Source organism: Pristiophorus japonicus, chromosome 18, assembly GCF_044704955.1.
Source record: "Pristiophorus japonicus isolate sPriJap1 chromosome 18, sPriJap1.hap1, whole genome shotgun sequence".
NCBI lineage: Eukaryota > Metazoa > Chordata > Chondrichthyes > Pristiophoridae > Pristiophorus > Pristiophorus japonicus.
Window position 1 is genome coordinate 20,685,494 of NC_091994.1, and position 14,069 is coordinate 20,699,562.

At 40.5% G+C, this 14,069-nt stretch overlaps 1 protein-coding gene across 2 annotated transcripts in view; it reads right to left on the reverse strand.

The window, feature by feature from the left end:
- Positions 1-381: 381 nt before the first annotated feature.
- stk11 (serine/threonine kinase 11) overlaps positions 382-14,069 on the reverse strand; it is a 142,159-nt gene continuing 128,471 nt past the window's right edge. The window contains exon 9 of one of the 2 annotated variants that reach the window (XM_070859724.1): positions 382-1,838. In XM_070859724.1, coding sequence (XP_070715825.1) covers positions 1,738-1,838 — 101 coding nt within the window. In that variant the 3' untranslated portion in view covers positions 382-1,737. The remainder of the gene's footprint in view (positions 1,839-14,069) is intronic. The other variant, XM_070859723.1, reaches the window with a different exon arrangement.

Consider the following 14,069-nt stretch of genomic DNA (forward strand, 5'->3'; position numbering starts at 1 on the left):
GAAGGACAAGGGCAGCAGGCTCGTGGGAACACCATCACCTGCAAGTTCCCCTCCAAGTCATACACCATCCTGACTTGGAAATATATCGCCATTCCTTCATCGTCGCTGGATCAAAATCCTGGAACTCTTTCTCTAACAGCTCTGTGGGAGCACTTTCATCACACGGATGGCAGCGGTTCAAGAAGGCTGCTCACCTTCACCTTCTCAAGGGCAATTAGGGATGGGCAATAAATGCTGGCCCTGCCAGCGACACCCATGATTGAATTTCTTTTTAAAGTCTAAGAGCAGATTTAAACATAAACCAAGATTATTTTCAGATGTCTACAGATTATGCATATTAAAAAACAAATTATCCAATTCAGATTCATTCTTGGCCAGTAATGGATTTAACAGTTGCCATCCGGTAACTGACTTTATTCCATCTTAAATGTATCAAACGGTTCAATGCCTGGAGCTGCATGTTTGTATTTACCGATTCCAGGAGAGTGAAAGGTAAGCAAGTATCTTCTAGTTCCAATACAAAGAAATAAGATGCAGGGTAAAGAATTGCACTCGGTCTCTCCAGGATAATAATACTGGCAGCTACTTTATACAACAAATAATGCTTTGGCTCCACTACAGTGTTTTGAGAATTCACAAAAGAGCCAAATCTGCAAAGTGTGCAGTGGCTTCATCAAGAAATAACATGAAAAACAGCAGCCGCAAATGTATACAAGTTGCATTGGTACACCAGTGTGGGACAGCAGATCATCCTATTATAAAGAACTGTCTTATATTATTACCAACACAAAAATTGAATGCATTACTCTTTTCTATGCAGCATTTTACCATGTACATTATCAATCCAATAGTGCAGCAAAAGGATCCAATTTATAACGCTGGCTGCAGAATCTTTCCAGCTTATTATTTGCCAAGTCTCTTTCTTAACTATGACCCATCGAAATACACTTGCTTCTTCTGTGTAAACGGAGCAGTTGCCCATCAAACTGCTGCATCTGTTTAGTGAACAAAACCAGGTCTGTGTATACAGTATTTCCATTTTTGTTTTCAAAGTCCTTTTGGGATAGAATACTGTGGAAGAAAAATAAAACTGGAACAAAAAGTTCAATAGCATACCACTAATGAAAGGAATGCATGTGTTGGTATGCCCAACAGGTGGGAAGGTATCTGCAGGCTGGTTTGATAAATGTAATCATTTGTAACAGTGATGTGACTGAGGCTGTAAGAAATTAGTACGGAAAGGTAATACTTTTCATAATAGGCCTTTCAATAAAGCGGGGTCGTTTTCTATAGCTCTTCCCCCATTCCAAAATCCTCAAACAGTAAATACAACAATACTTAAACTGCTCTTCTCGTCTCTCCCCAAAGTGGCAGCAAGACATTTTCATTTGGTGAATATTGATTTTTCTTAATGAACCAGCTGCAGAGCAATACAGATTAACACACACATGGTATTTAACCCTTTGCCCGTTATATTATATATTCCCTTTCTCCAAGCCCTTTACAGCATGCATTTACACATCACAATGTGTACTATACTGCAAGTATAAACAGAAAACAAAGTAGTCTAAAACATAAAGTGCATCTAAACGGCGTTGCACAAAGTTCTAAACATCCATGGTTATACTTTTTTCAAACTCAGGTTTGTTGTTACAAATAGTTGGCATTGGTTGGTAGGCTGGACAGACATGCCGGGTTCTTTCTGTAGAAGGCAGGGATTGTTTCCTTACTCTTTGTTTATCGCTTCTTTCTTCTTTTTTCCGTTGCTTGCCTCCAGTGCTGGTCCATACAGGCACATAGGCAGCAGCAACACCATAATCCTCCAACTTCAGTATTAGCTGCAACAAATTGAGAGAAACATGCATTAAAGAGAGACTATTATATACACCAATAAAAGAGTGACATTTGTGCAGGTTAACCATTTTGAATACTGAATGTCTTTTGGAACTTGCACGTTTGTTAACTTCCAAAATTGACTTTTTTTTTACATTGGCGTTGTTTTAATGAGTCACTGTGACTGGGTTCAAAGGGTACTTGTCTAAGAATAAAATATTACTGAGAGCGACCCTCTGAAGCTTCGAGCTAAAAGTTCAGGAACGTCAGCGATCTGCAACCTTAACTTTATTATGTGCTCCATCATCAGGAATCTATCTTAATGAAACAGACAGTATGACATATAGTTCCGACCAAAGTGGACAGCTTCAGGTATTGGGGTCATTCACTGATATCATCTTTGAGCTAGACAACGATGAGTCATCATTAGAATGTTTGTGTTACTGTCTGACCAAGACCTGAATGATCCTTTGATGGGTAGAACATGTACGTGAAAATAGCAATATTTATGAGCAGCATCAGAGATTAACTGCAGTTAGAACAAAAGAAAACGTTTCAACAGAAAGCGAACTCAAAATCTGGGCTGGGCAAGTAAGGACATTATCACATTGTGGCACCATAATATTGTTCACTGGCTGGATATGCTCACACAGCAGACAATAGATACCTTTCAATCTGTTGTTTACTATGGCGAGACCCTTTGTATAATGATAACTACATGAGGACGTTCATTGTAAAGGAGCTGGTTGTATATGAGGTGTGATACAGATATTCAAAATGAGGCTGTAAGGGATGGAAAATCTACAAATAACATTTACATCAGAAAACACAAATTGTTAATCAGGACAGCTTACAGCTGAAGTGCCCAGATTTTTTTTTTTAAATTCTTCAAATGATTGCCTTGGAAATATGTAATTAAAAGACTCAGCGGGGGAAATTGCATAGCGCCTGCGAAGTGGGACTTCCTACGCAAGTCCCGGAAGTCTCGCTCCACGACCATAATTTGGCTGATGGCCCCCCAAGAACAAGTGGAACGCAAAATATCACGCTCCACTTGCCTGGTGGAGCGGAAGCGATTAGTATCGCACTACGCTGGCATCGCCTGGCGCAGCTTTAGGGGGCACTACCGAGTTTTTGCTCTGCGGAGAAAATGGGTCGCTGCGTTGTCAGCACCGGCACAGTGGCACTACCGGTTACCACCGCCGCAAAACTCCCGCAGAGGTTCCCGGGAGTGCTCATCGGTGCCACGCTCGTGTGAAATGTTGTTTGCGCCCCGTTAGCGCTGATGGGAGGCACAAATGCCCCAAATTTTTCCCCCCTCAGAATGCAGTTATACCGTCACCTGTGTGTTGCTGTGAAGACGTTTCCCACTTCCCAATAATGTAAAAGTGACAATATGACTCTGGAATTAGGATTCAGGACAGGAACAATGTAAAAACCATCGAAAGAAAGCAATCTCAATGACTTGGATTTGATAGTGTACGGAGTATAACTTCACTGATGTGTTAAACCAAGTTTATGAAGTGACCATCTAAGCACTTAATAAATTGTGCTTTTTTTTTTTAGCGTTTTGAGAGCAAGACACTTCTTTGGGCAGTTTTACGATATTCAAAATTTACCACTGTAAGCCTATCAGCGTGCACATACTGAAATCTCTCCAGGCCCGAGAATTTGATTGGCAGCTACACAGTGCAAATCAGATACTGCCAGGCTAGAATATAATCTGTAGTTACTGGTCAATTTGTAAACGCTACCTCAAACTAGGTCATTCTAGATTGGATTCAGAAAATTTTCATTCGTTTATAAGACTACCACCAGGAATAGACGTATGAATGGGCTTCCACCAAATATACAACTATGGGCTCGATGGGCCAAATGGTCTCCTTCTGTGTCGTAATGACTCTATAACCGATCAAGATAACCGCCTCCCCCCCGGCCCTGCAGGAAATTCCCAGCAGACACTGCACTGCTCTTTATGGACTAAACAAAGGAAAGTCGGACCTTTACTTGCTTAGACACTGTTGATCTCCAACATTGTCCAGTTCTGATGAAAGGCCATGGATCTGAAACAACGGGCCAAAAGTTGCGGTCGGAGGCGTACCTCCAAGGTGCGGCTCCGACGTGCGAAAGGAACATGCACCGACCCGATGGCAGCGAAAACTTGCAGTCTGACGTTGCGAGGCAGAGGGCAGCATAACGGCCCGCGGATCCCAGGGACACAGCCTGTGCAGAAGTGTACCTGGGATAACGTGGATCTGGTCCTCCAATCACAAAACAGAATTAGATTTTAATCATTTCTGAAGGGTGTTATATATGTGGTCTTGTATTTACTCTGTACAGCCACCAGAGGGCTCATCCCCTGGAGTCCCAAGGGATCCCATAATCCCTTGGGAGCACAGATATTTAAGGAGGCTTCACAGGTTGGAGGCGCACTCTGGAGACCTGCAATAAAAGACTAAGATCACACTTTACTTTGAGCTGAGTGTTCTTTCTCCATACACATCAAAGGGAATCCTGGAATCAGATTTAATTACAAATTACAGGAACGGAATTTAATTTCTAATTAGCTTTATTCCATCAACTTTACTAAAAAATGTTTAAAAAAAATAATTTGAGACATCATTAAAACTCATATATTTGCAGAAACAATGAAAAATTAATTTGATAGTGTATGTCTATGATTTCCGAGATTAAAATACATGCCTGAGGTAGCCCCTTATACTGATGCAAACAGGCCCTCAGCCTGTTTGCATCAACCATAATATTTCCATACCAACTGCTGGCCAGTCAGTGGGCAAATAGCTCAACTCTGCGCCAGCAATTGTTTTTTCGTGGGCTGCGCGGATGGCCTGTCAACGAGTACATTGACAGACCGCAAGTTCTCGAAATCTCAAACATGCGGTGGATTCCAAAGAATGTATGGCGGCGTACTGTCTGCAAAATCCAGGCTGTTAATTCGGTTTCTCTCTCCACAGATACTGCCTGATAACTTAGTGTTTCCCAGCATTGTCTGTTTTTAGATAAGATTTTTAATATAGGCAGGTATTCCAAGTGACAAAATAATTGGGTGCAAGAGATACCTAATGCTCTTTTGTGATGTGAAATAAATGCAAAAATATCCGAGTGTCTGGACAGATACATTTTTGTAAGAGATGAATATCCGAGTTATCTATTCTCTCAGATAAGTACATTTTACCCTTAATTATAGATCTGGTAGTAATTTAATTTTAAGTTGAGTGTTCTTTCATTCAGATAGTTGATAACGGTCTCTGACATTGAAATTTTTCACTTTAACATACTCAACTATGTAAAATTTCAGTCAATTAACATTTTTATGAATGTTTTAAAATATTAAATTAAAAAAAAAATCCATCATCCTTCTTAACTTTTCTACTTCTGCGACTGGGAATTTCCAGCTAAGAACTCTTAATCTGCTTCAGTGTAAAGGAGCTTATCATTTCAAATGGAAAAGAATTGGGTTGGTTTATAAAGTAACAAGTGCATTCCTTTTTTGCTCCCTTCTTAAATCCCACTCCAGGGACTTGAGCACAAGAATCTAGGTTGACACGGAGGTGCTGTCTTTCGGATGAGACGTTAAACTGAGGCCCCGTCTCCCCTCAGGTGGATGTAAAAGGTCGTACGGCGCTATTTTGAAGAAGAGCAGGGAGTCCTGGCCAATATTTATCCCTCAAACAACATAACAAAAACAGATTATCTGGTCATTATCACATTTCTGTTTGTGAGAGCTTGCTGTGCACAAATTGACTGTTGCATTTCCTACATTACAAGTAACTACACTTCAAAAGTACTTCATTGGCTTTAACGTGCTTTGGGATGTCTGGTGGTTGTGAAAGGCGCTATATAAATGTAAGTCCTTCTTTCTTGGATAGATTTGGAACAGTACTCACAAGGTTGACACCAATTCATTTCCTGGTTCTTCAACTTTCTGGCACTTTGGCTTCAGTTCATTCTCCCCCAAATGGGGACATCCTGCCAGTTTGGGACATCAACAGGAAAGACTGCTCGCTGTGCCTATTGTGTGTGTCAGATTCAGCCTCTAGACACCCAGTATCCTTTTGTGTAAATCTAAGGGGTTAAAACTGTTTTGAAACCTAACCCAACAGATCTTTCTCATAATATTTTCTATACATCCAAATCTTGCCCAGTTTTTAGCTTCCATAAGAATCTGACCATTTGCATGAATTTCATTTTCTCAATATTCACTAATTACACATGCATTCCAGAAAATCTCACAAAACCTGGTCAAAAAGCCTAGAGTTAGAAAAACAGCCTTGAATATAGGTCTTATGAAATGTGAACACAGTGTTCCCACTGAAAATTCAGTGGGAACATATGTTTGTTGTAACTTACACTGAAAAAAACGTGAGATAAAAGCACAGTTTACAGCCGTGATGGAGTCTGGAAACCAATGATGGGGGATGGAGTCCTGAAACATTTATATTAATATGGGAGGGGCGGGGGGCAGTGGAGCATTTTGTCTGGGACATTCTCTCCTGAAAGTTTTGATTTTTGACAGTTGGGTGCAATGTTCCCTCCAATTTATTTTTGTGCATGGTCCCTTTAAATTGCTGCACGGCCCATTCAAATTCTGCACCTGTGTGGATAGACCTACAATAATCCCAGCCAGTAGTGCATTCGACATTCACACACAACATTGGCTCACTCTCTCATCTGTCCCTATACTGGATTACATAGCAGCTCACAGGCTGGATCAGGGGTTGGGTAGATTACCTGGATTGAGTGTTTTCTGAATTAGCTACTTTATAAACAGTTTCTTCAAAATGGCTTCAAAACAAAACCTTTAATTAGTTCTGATGCGGGTCATTCGTATCATTAATCTGCCTTTTCCTCTTTTAGGTACGGATTAATCTGCTGCATATTTCAAAATTTGAAAATGCATTTGCTCTCTTTGCCCCTGCATTACCCCCTTATTTGATTTATTTTTGTTGCTAGTTTCGGGGCGGATAGGGATGAAAAAGTTTGAGGATGTGCTCCCTATGTCTCCGCCTCTGTGCACCTCCACTAGATCTCACAGGGTCAGTGCCATTGGCATGGAATAAGTCCACCCAATTATGGAGAGGGGTATGTATTAACTAGATGGAAAAGGGAAAACACAGCTACCATCATTTGTGCTGTTTGAATGCTGAATGCAAGGGCCGTATGTTCAGCAGACATCCTGTATTCAATGGTCAGCAACGAGTGGAAAGAAAATTCCTCCTGGCAGCCAGGGCCCGTGAAGGTACTCAGGGAGCACAGGCCCATGGAAGGAAGCTAGACTTCTTTTTACAAAAGATATGGAGAGTTCAACCTCGCTCTCAGGCACATCTGACAGCCTCTAAACTGGGGTTAACAATATATTGTTATTGACTATTGTCGCTCCTTAAATTTCCCTATCGATGGTCACAGTTCTGACACTGGCAGTCAGCAGACTCTCCACAGCATGGCAACAAACACCATAAGTGTTTTAGCAAACTGAAAGCAGTGTTCAAGGTGACAGGACACAGCCAGGAGCTAGACTGGAAGAAGGACAGGGGAGTTATCCCCGGTGTCCTGGCCAATATTTGTTCCTCAATCAACATCACAAAAACAGATTATCTGATCATTATCACATTGCTGCTTGTGGGAGCTTGCTGTGTGCAAATTGTCGGTCATGTTTCCTACATTACAACACAGATTACGCTTCAAAAGCATTTTGAGACATCCTGAGGTCGTGAAAGATGCTAGATAAATGCAAGTCTGTCTTTCCTTCAATGCCCTCTCTTTGCAACAGTGCCACCTCTGACTCACACAGCGTCAAAGGAGAAATGCAATTGGCAGTAAGTAGCCTTGAAGAAAATAAAGCTTCATAAGGCAAGGGCTAAGCATGCTACTGAAACTTCATTTGAGGAAATTTAAAAAAGGTGATTAAAAGTAGCATTGGAGCAGCTTTATTATTACCTATAGTTTCTTTGGGGAGTAAACATTAAATAAATACATTGTTAACTGTGACTATCGGAAACCATCTACCTGAAATTCAACCACAACCAATACAGTGGGAGAAATGAGACAGATAAATATTGTAAATTAACATCTGATTGATTTTGATCGGTTCATCCTAGTCACCAATCTCAGATTGCTTAATTAAAAAGCCTTCAGTTTTAACCTCCAATTGATCGATATGGAAAATCTCCATTCTTAGTGGAAAAATTGTTTTTTTTTTCTTGTGAAATGTGTACAAGCTAGTTAAAACATTGTCAGCTTAAAATGATGACATGTGATGTGTATGCATGACTTGGAAGATATCAAAGAAACCAACTCATTGATTTTCTTGATGTTTTATACAAGTACCCAGAGTTAGAATGCTCTAAACCAAAGCAAAAGGTCTCTAGGCAGAATTCATTACCACATGCCATTCCTCAACCAGCCATCCATTTCCTATCCAATACAAAGGTCATTCTACCATTACACGTTCCTGTGTGGAGATTTTCAAAATTACATGCTCAGCTATTTACATGAGCCAGTCACTTTGCTCTGAATTTATCGGGTCAGCCAGCCCTGGGATAGGAAATGTTACCTTCTGTATTCTTTTAACACAATTCGTATTCCTCATAGAGGAACAGGGATAGGACATTCAGCCCCTCGAGCCTGTTCTGCCATTCAATTGGAGGATGGCTTATCCGTACCTCAACTTTATTTAATCTGCTTTGCTCCATAATCCCGTGATACCCTTTACCCAATAAAAAAATCTAGCCAGACACTCCCCTCTCCACCACGTTAATGACCTACCTTTCACAAATCCATGCATATTTTTGTTCAAATTTCCTTGTTGATCCTTCAGGAGAGTAAATGTCCAATGGAATGTATATGGAGGATGTGATCTGCAGGTTAACAGGCAATTACATCTCACAGCAATTGCTGCTATCTAAAGAAGGAACTGTATACAGGACACATCATTCTGACCCTTTTGAAAAACTACTGCCTGAAGATAGGAAGGTTGCAGTTTTATTGGACCATTTTGTTGTACTACATGACCAGGCTTATGAGTCAAATATTTTAAACAAAATTCTTGCAATGCACAGCTATATCATACATATGTGTGAAGAACTGTCTGGATAACCGGGATTAATGTGGTATTATCCCTGGTTGTGCTGCTAGGGCAAAGAATTACACTGGCAGTAATCGGGAGGGAAACAAAATTAGGAGTGAAGCTTGGTGCATAGTTCCCATTTGTTAATGAGTCTGATCCATGTTGCTGGCAGTGGAAGAGCTAAAGCATGCAATGCGAGAAGGCCAATTATGGATATTGATAGCGACATCATTTCTTGTCAAAGGGGGTGCAAATCATCAGTCATTATGGATGGTTCAGGAACAGAATTTGTACTGAGAGCCAAATTCAGATCCATATAGCTAGATTGGGGTCAACAAGGTCTCCAGGAAACAGCTATTTAGGACACAAAGCTGTTCTTTACACATAGCACAATGAGGATAGCAGTGCTTAAACTTGGCAGATGAACAGAAGCAGGAACATCCTGCCAAAAACAGTCAGCCAGCATCAAAGACACACTGCTCAAACCTGCCACTCTGCTAGCTATTGGGTGTACTATACCCAGCCCAGTTACCTGGGATTGACTAAAGATCAGTATGTTAGGAGTCTACATTTTAGCAGGGATATAGTGACCATGATGTAACATCTACTACACCAAGGCCTCCTGCCAACATCTGGAATCTGGATAGAACTTTCTGTGGCTGTCAAATCAAAACATTTCTCAATTTTTATGCTTCCAACTCCTTCCAGGCTAGTGCTGGGGGCATCTACAATATCGCTAAGTTTGCTGTTCTCAAATCAAGGAGCTGACTGATGCTTTATTCAGGAGAGTCAATGAATTAATCACTTTCAGCACTGACCAAGATCAACAATAGGAGAATGCAATATAATTCCAAAACACTGCTGACTTTACACTATTACAACGGATGACTGACTGCAGCCAAGTAGCCATTCAAGCCCCTGCCTAGAACACGAAGCCTTCATTGAAAGAAACAGGGGGAGGGGAGGGTGCATCTACTCTCAAAATCTAGCTGGTATGAGACCACCAGAACAGAGTCATGCACCTCAAAGACTAGTTCCCTAGTCTGCGAGTTTTCCCTCAGTTAATCGGTGCAACCCTTATTTCAAGGAAAGGTACAGAGTGCAAGTATTCCTTCTGGGAGACATGGGCTTCCCTCTGCAGTCATAGCTAGTATCACCCTTGTGCTAGCCATTGGCTGGTCCATTATGTAGGAGAGAACGCCAAAGTTTTGGCTGTATTGCGTATTACCAGCAGAAGTAAATTTTCTCAGAAACCGTTGATAATGCAAAGTGCATGAATGGCACATCAACATCAATTTCCAGATTGTTATTTTTTCTACAATCCTTGGAGGCAAGATTGTGGCTAAACAGTTTTTTTTTAAATGTTAAAAAGACAGATTAATCAATGGTAACACTTGGGAAGAAAGCAGAACCTGGATACCGATATCAATGTGGCTCAAACTGTCAGAATTGCTGCTTTGACATTTTCTGATACACAGTATGGGCCTCGTCCTCATGCTGCTAATGCCACACGCAGGCAGAACAGAGCAACATATTGTTTCAATACAAATATATATGCTCAGGCCCTTATTCCCATTTGGACAGAAGCTTCCAATAGATACACAGCTAGCATCAACACAGCTTTAATACAATCAAAATTTCAACAAGCTACTTGAAAGTGTTTTTTTTTAAATAAGCCTATTAATATTAATATGCTGGTGTAACCCTGCACCCCACCCCACCCCCACCCCAGCATAGGGAAACAAATTCGATTATTTATATCATGATGCATTGTATTGGAGTTTGCAATTGTGTCAGCACAGAAACAAACACTGGAAAGAAAATGAATGTAAACAGCATAGGTGAAAATTTTGGCTCCAAGGAATGTCTGCTAGGTTTAATTCCATATAGAGTCGATAGAGCAGGCAACTGTTAAACAAGCAGAAATTGTGGCATTATCTAACTGGATGGGAAAATTGCATAGAAGCAATTTTATTGTGTGTGTATGAAATCCCGCCATCTGGTTTTCAGTCCCCCTGGTCTGCCCAGCCCCTGCATCTTCTGCAGCCAAGCAACGCATGAGCAGATTCCCACTAATGCTAATCGTTAGAAGTGCACACAAGCAGAGGAGAGATAACACTCCTTCCAGTTTTCACTCCTGCCGGTTGAGAGCCATCTGGACCTTCACAAAGCAGCAGGGTTGAGACCAAAAAATTAAAACGGCTAAGAGATTGATCCAGTGCCCTCCAACAACAACCCCCCCTCCCAATTCCCACTGCAGCATCAAGTCTCAGTAATTTAAAATCGGAAATGAATTTCGTCATTGTGATTCCCTGGTGTTCTTAGTCATGTTCCCTGGTCCGGCACTTGACAGAAGGCAAATTAGTGAAAACATTGATTGGCACAAAGCCCATGGCATAAATATCGTTATGTTGACAGAGACCATGTCGTGATATGAATAGCTTTCATGTTAGAAACAATCTTTTAAGGAAGGGCAATTAAATGATGCCCATTTCATTTCTCTCACTTTTCTCTCCAAACATGCTCAAGAAATAGTTCCCCAGCTGAAGAAAATTCATCTTATTTCTAACCAGTTTTGGGGATATTGGATTCATCAAATGGAAAAAGATAAATACATATTTATATCAGATACTGAATATTTACACATTTTAAAAAGGAGTTTTAAAAAATAGTTGAAGAGGTACTGTAAGTGCTGATTGTTAGGATATCACGGATTTGTGTTTTCATGTATCGCTGTCTAGGCAGATATTCAATTTTTTTCTTTCAAGGTGTAGCACAGCTTGGTGAATTAAAATAGTCAAACAGCAGTTTTTTTTTGTGGAAAGGAAAATATCTGGAGAACCCTATAATTAAAAAGGTTCTTGCCTTCAAATCTGGAATTAAAAATATAGCTGAGTGGAGTGCATCACTGTCACAGACTATTACCAGACGATGCTTTACTAGCGAGGACTGCAGCATAATGTCACCCAAAAAAGCTGCTAAATTATTCTCAAACCATGTGGCTTCCTGCACAAGATAAAATCAGATAGCTCGGTGAATCTTGGCAAGCATAATGGATTAGAGAGCAAGCATTAATATATAATTATAAAGTCCACGTTACTCACGAGTTATGTTATAATCACAATCCAGCAGTTTTTAATGTTGGAATTGGAGACCTCAAGCTACCTTAAAAAAAAAAAATCGGTTATACCTCTATCTGCTAACATAGGCCCAGAAATTGCGGTCGGAGGCTTTTCGCGGGCAGATACCTCCGACCGCAAAAAAAATAGAAAATACCTGGTGGTTCTGGAGGAACAAACACTTCCGCTCCGAGGCCTAGATACATAGCCCAGCGCAGAGGCCCCGCAGCCCTAGAGCATAAGCGCATCCCGGGATTGCGTGGGCCGGACCACCAATTGGAATGAAGTACTTTCTCATTGATAGTAATGGGAGCTCCGTTTGTACAGCTATTACCATCAATGGGAATACCCCCAAAAACAAAGAAAACACTTTACATAAATTTAAAAAAAAACACCTTAATGATTTAAAATTAATAGAAATTGAATTCAATTAAACGGTTTAGAATTTTTTTGGAATTAAAAAAATGTTTTAATAATATTACAAATAAACTTACCTTAAATGGATAGGGTTTTTAATATAAAAATTAGTCATAACATTTATTTTTTGTATCTTTTAAAACTCTTATGCTGGTAAATTCACTAAATATATTCAAAAAGGAGTTAGATGAGGTCCTTACTACTAGGGGGATCAAGGGGTATGGCGAGAAAGCAGGAATGGGGTACTGAAGTTGAATGTTTAGCCATGAACTCATTGAATGGCGGTGCAGGCTAGAAGGGCCGAATTGCCTACTCCTGCACCTATTTTCTATGTTTCTATGTTTCTATGTTTCTATGTAAAAGCAGGCCGTATACCTGCTTTTACCAGGCTGAAGAGTTTTAAGGACATTCGCTGGGCAGGAGTTGGGCAAACAGCCCAACTTTTCGTCTGTGGAGGCCCTTTTCTTTTGCTTTCGTACGATCTGTCAAAAGAAATTTTAACAGATCGCAAGTGCCGGGTTTAGGCACATACGCAGTGAATGCCTAAACCGGAAACTTGCGGGGCCTCTTTGGGCGCATGTGCACACTGGAGAGGCCGCAATTTACGGCCCATAATATGCAACATTCATTAGGACCATAACACATAACTATGGGTGCATACGAATGCTATTTTTTAATCATTGCTGCAGAGCAGGAACCTCCGTGCATGCTTGTATAGCCCCAGCAAGTGATGGATTCAGACTTGAATTGCAGATCTCAGACTACAGTAGAAATCATCTTCTGCAGTTTGGGTCCCAAAGGGCAAAACTTAGCAGAATCAAGCAGATTTTTTTTTAAATCCCCAAATCATTCTACAATTAGTTGTCCCTTCTAGTGATAAAGTTAAAAGTTACTTTAAAAATCAAAAAATAAAAAATAAACTATTTTCTTCGTATGTGTTGCGACGTAATCAGCAAAAGTATCCTGATATGCCCAGACTGGGTTTTGGAGGCGTCTTGTGTGAATTGCCTCCCAAAACCGGAAACCAACTCCGCAGCCATTTGCTCCAAGTTCCATCAATGGACTAAGAATGTGCCAGATGCAATCTCTTGGCCACAAAAGCCAGAATTCTCAGCTTTACTCAATTTAACCCTTCCCCAACCTCTGATGGTCCACAGGGTAGTAATGAAGAGTTACCATCCATTCCTACCTCGGGCATCCTTGAAATTCACAATGGAAGGTTCAAACACCTCAGAGATATTTGTGATTGAATATTATTCACATAGTTAACCTTCTTGGCTCAGCCAGCGCACTCCTGGCCTATTCGCTTTTTATACATAGTAAAAATTACTTCATTTCTTTTAGGAAGATTGACCAGTTTCATTTTACACTTACTTCAAAATCCCTTAACACATCAACCAAAGCAAATGACTTTCCGCAACATTTATTAATCTCCAGAAAATTCACTTTAACCTGTTACATTGCAAACCATTAGATGACTAATTCCAAATGAATTAAACATTTCACCTATACCTAGCACAGCTATGTTCTTCTTTTACAATATAACAGTGAAAAGCTCCTTTGCAAACCCTAATGATGTAAAAAGGATGAGGAAGAGATATTGACTCATGGAA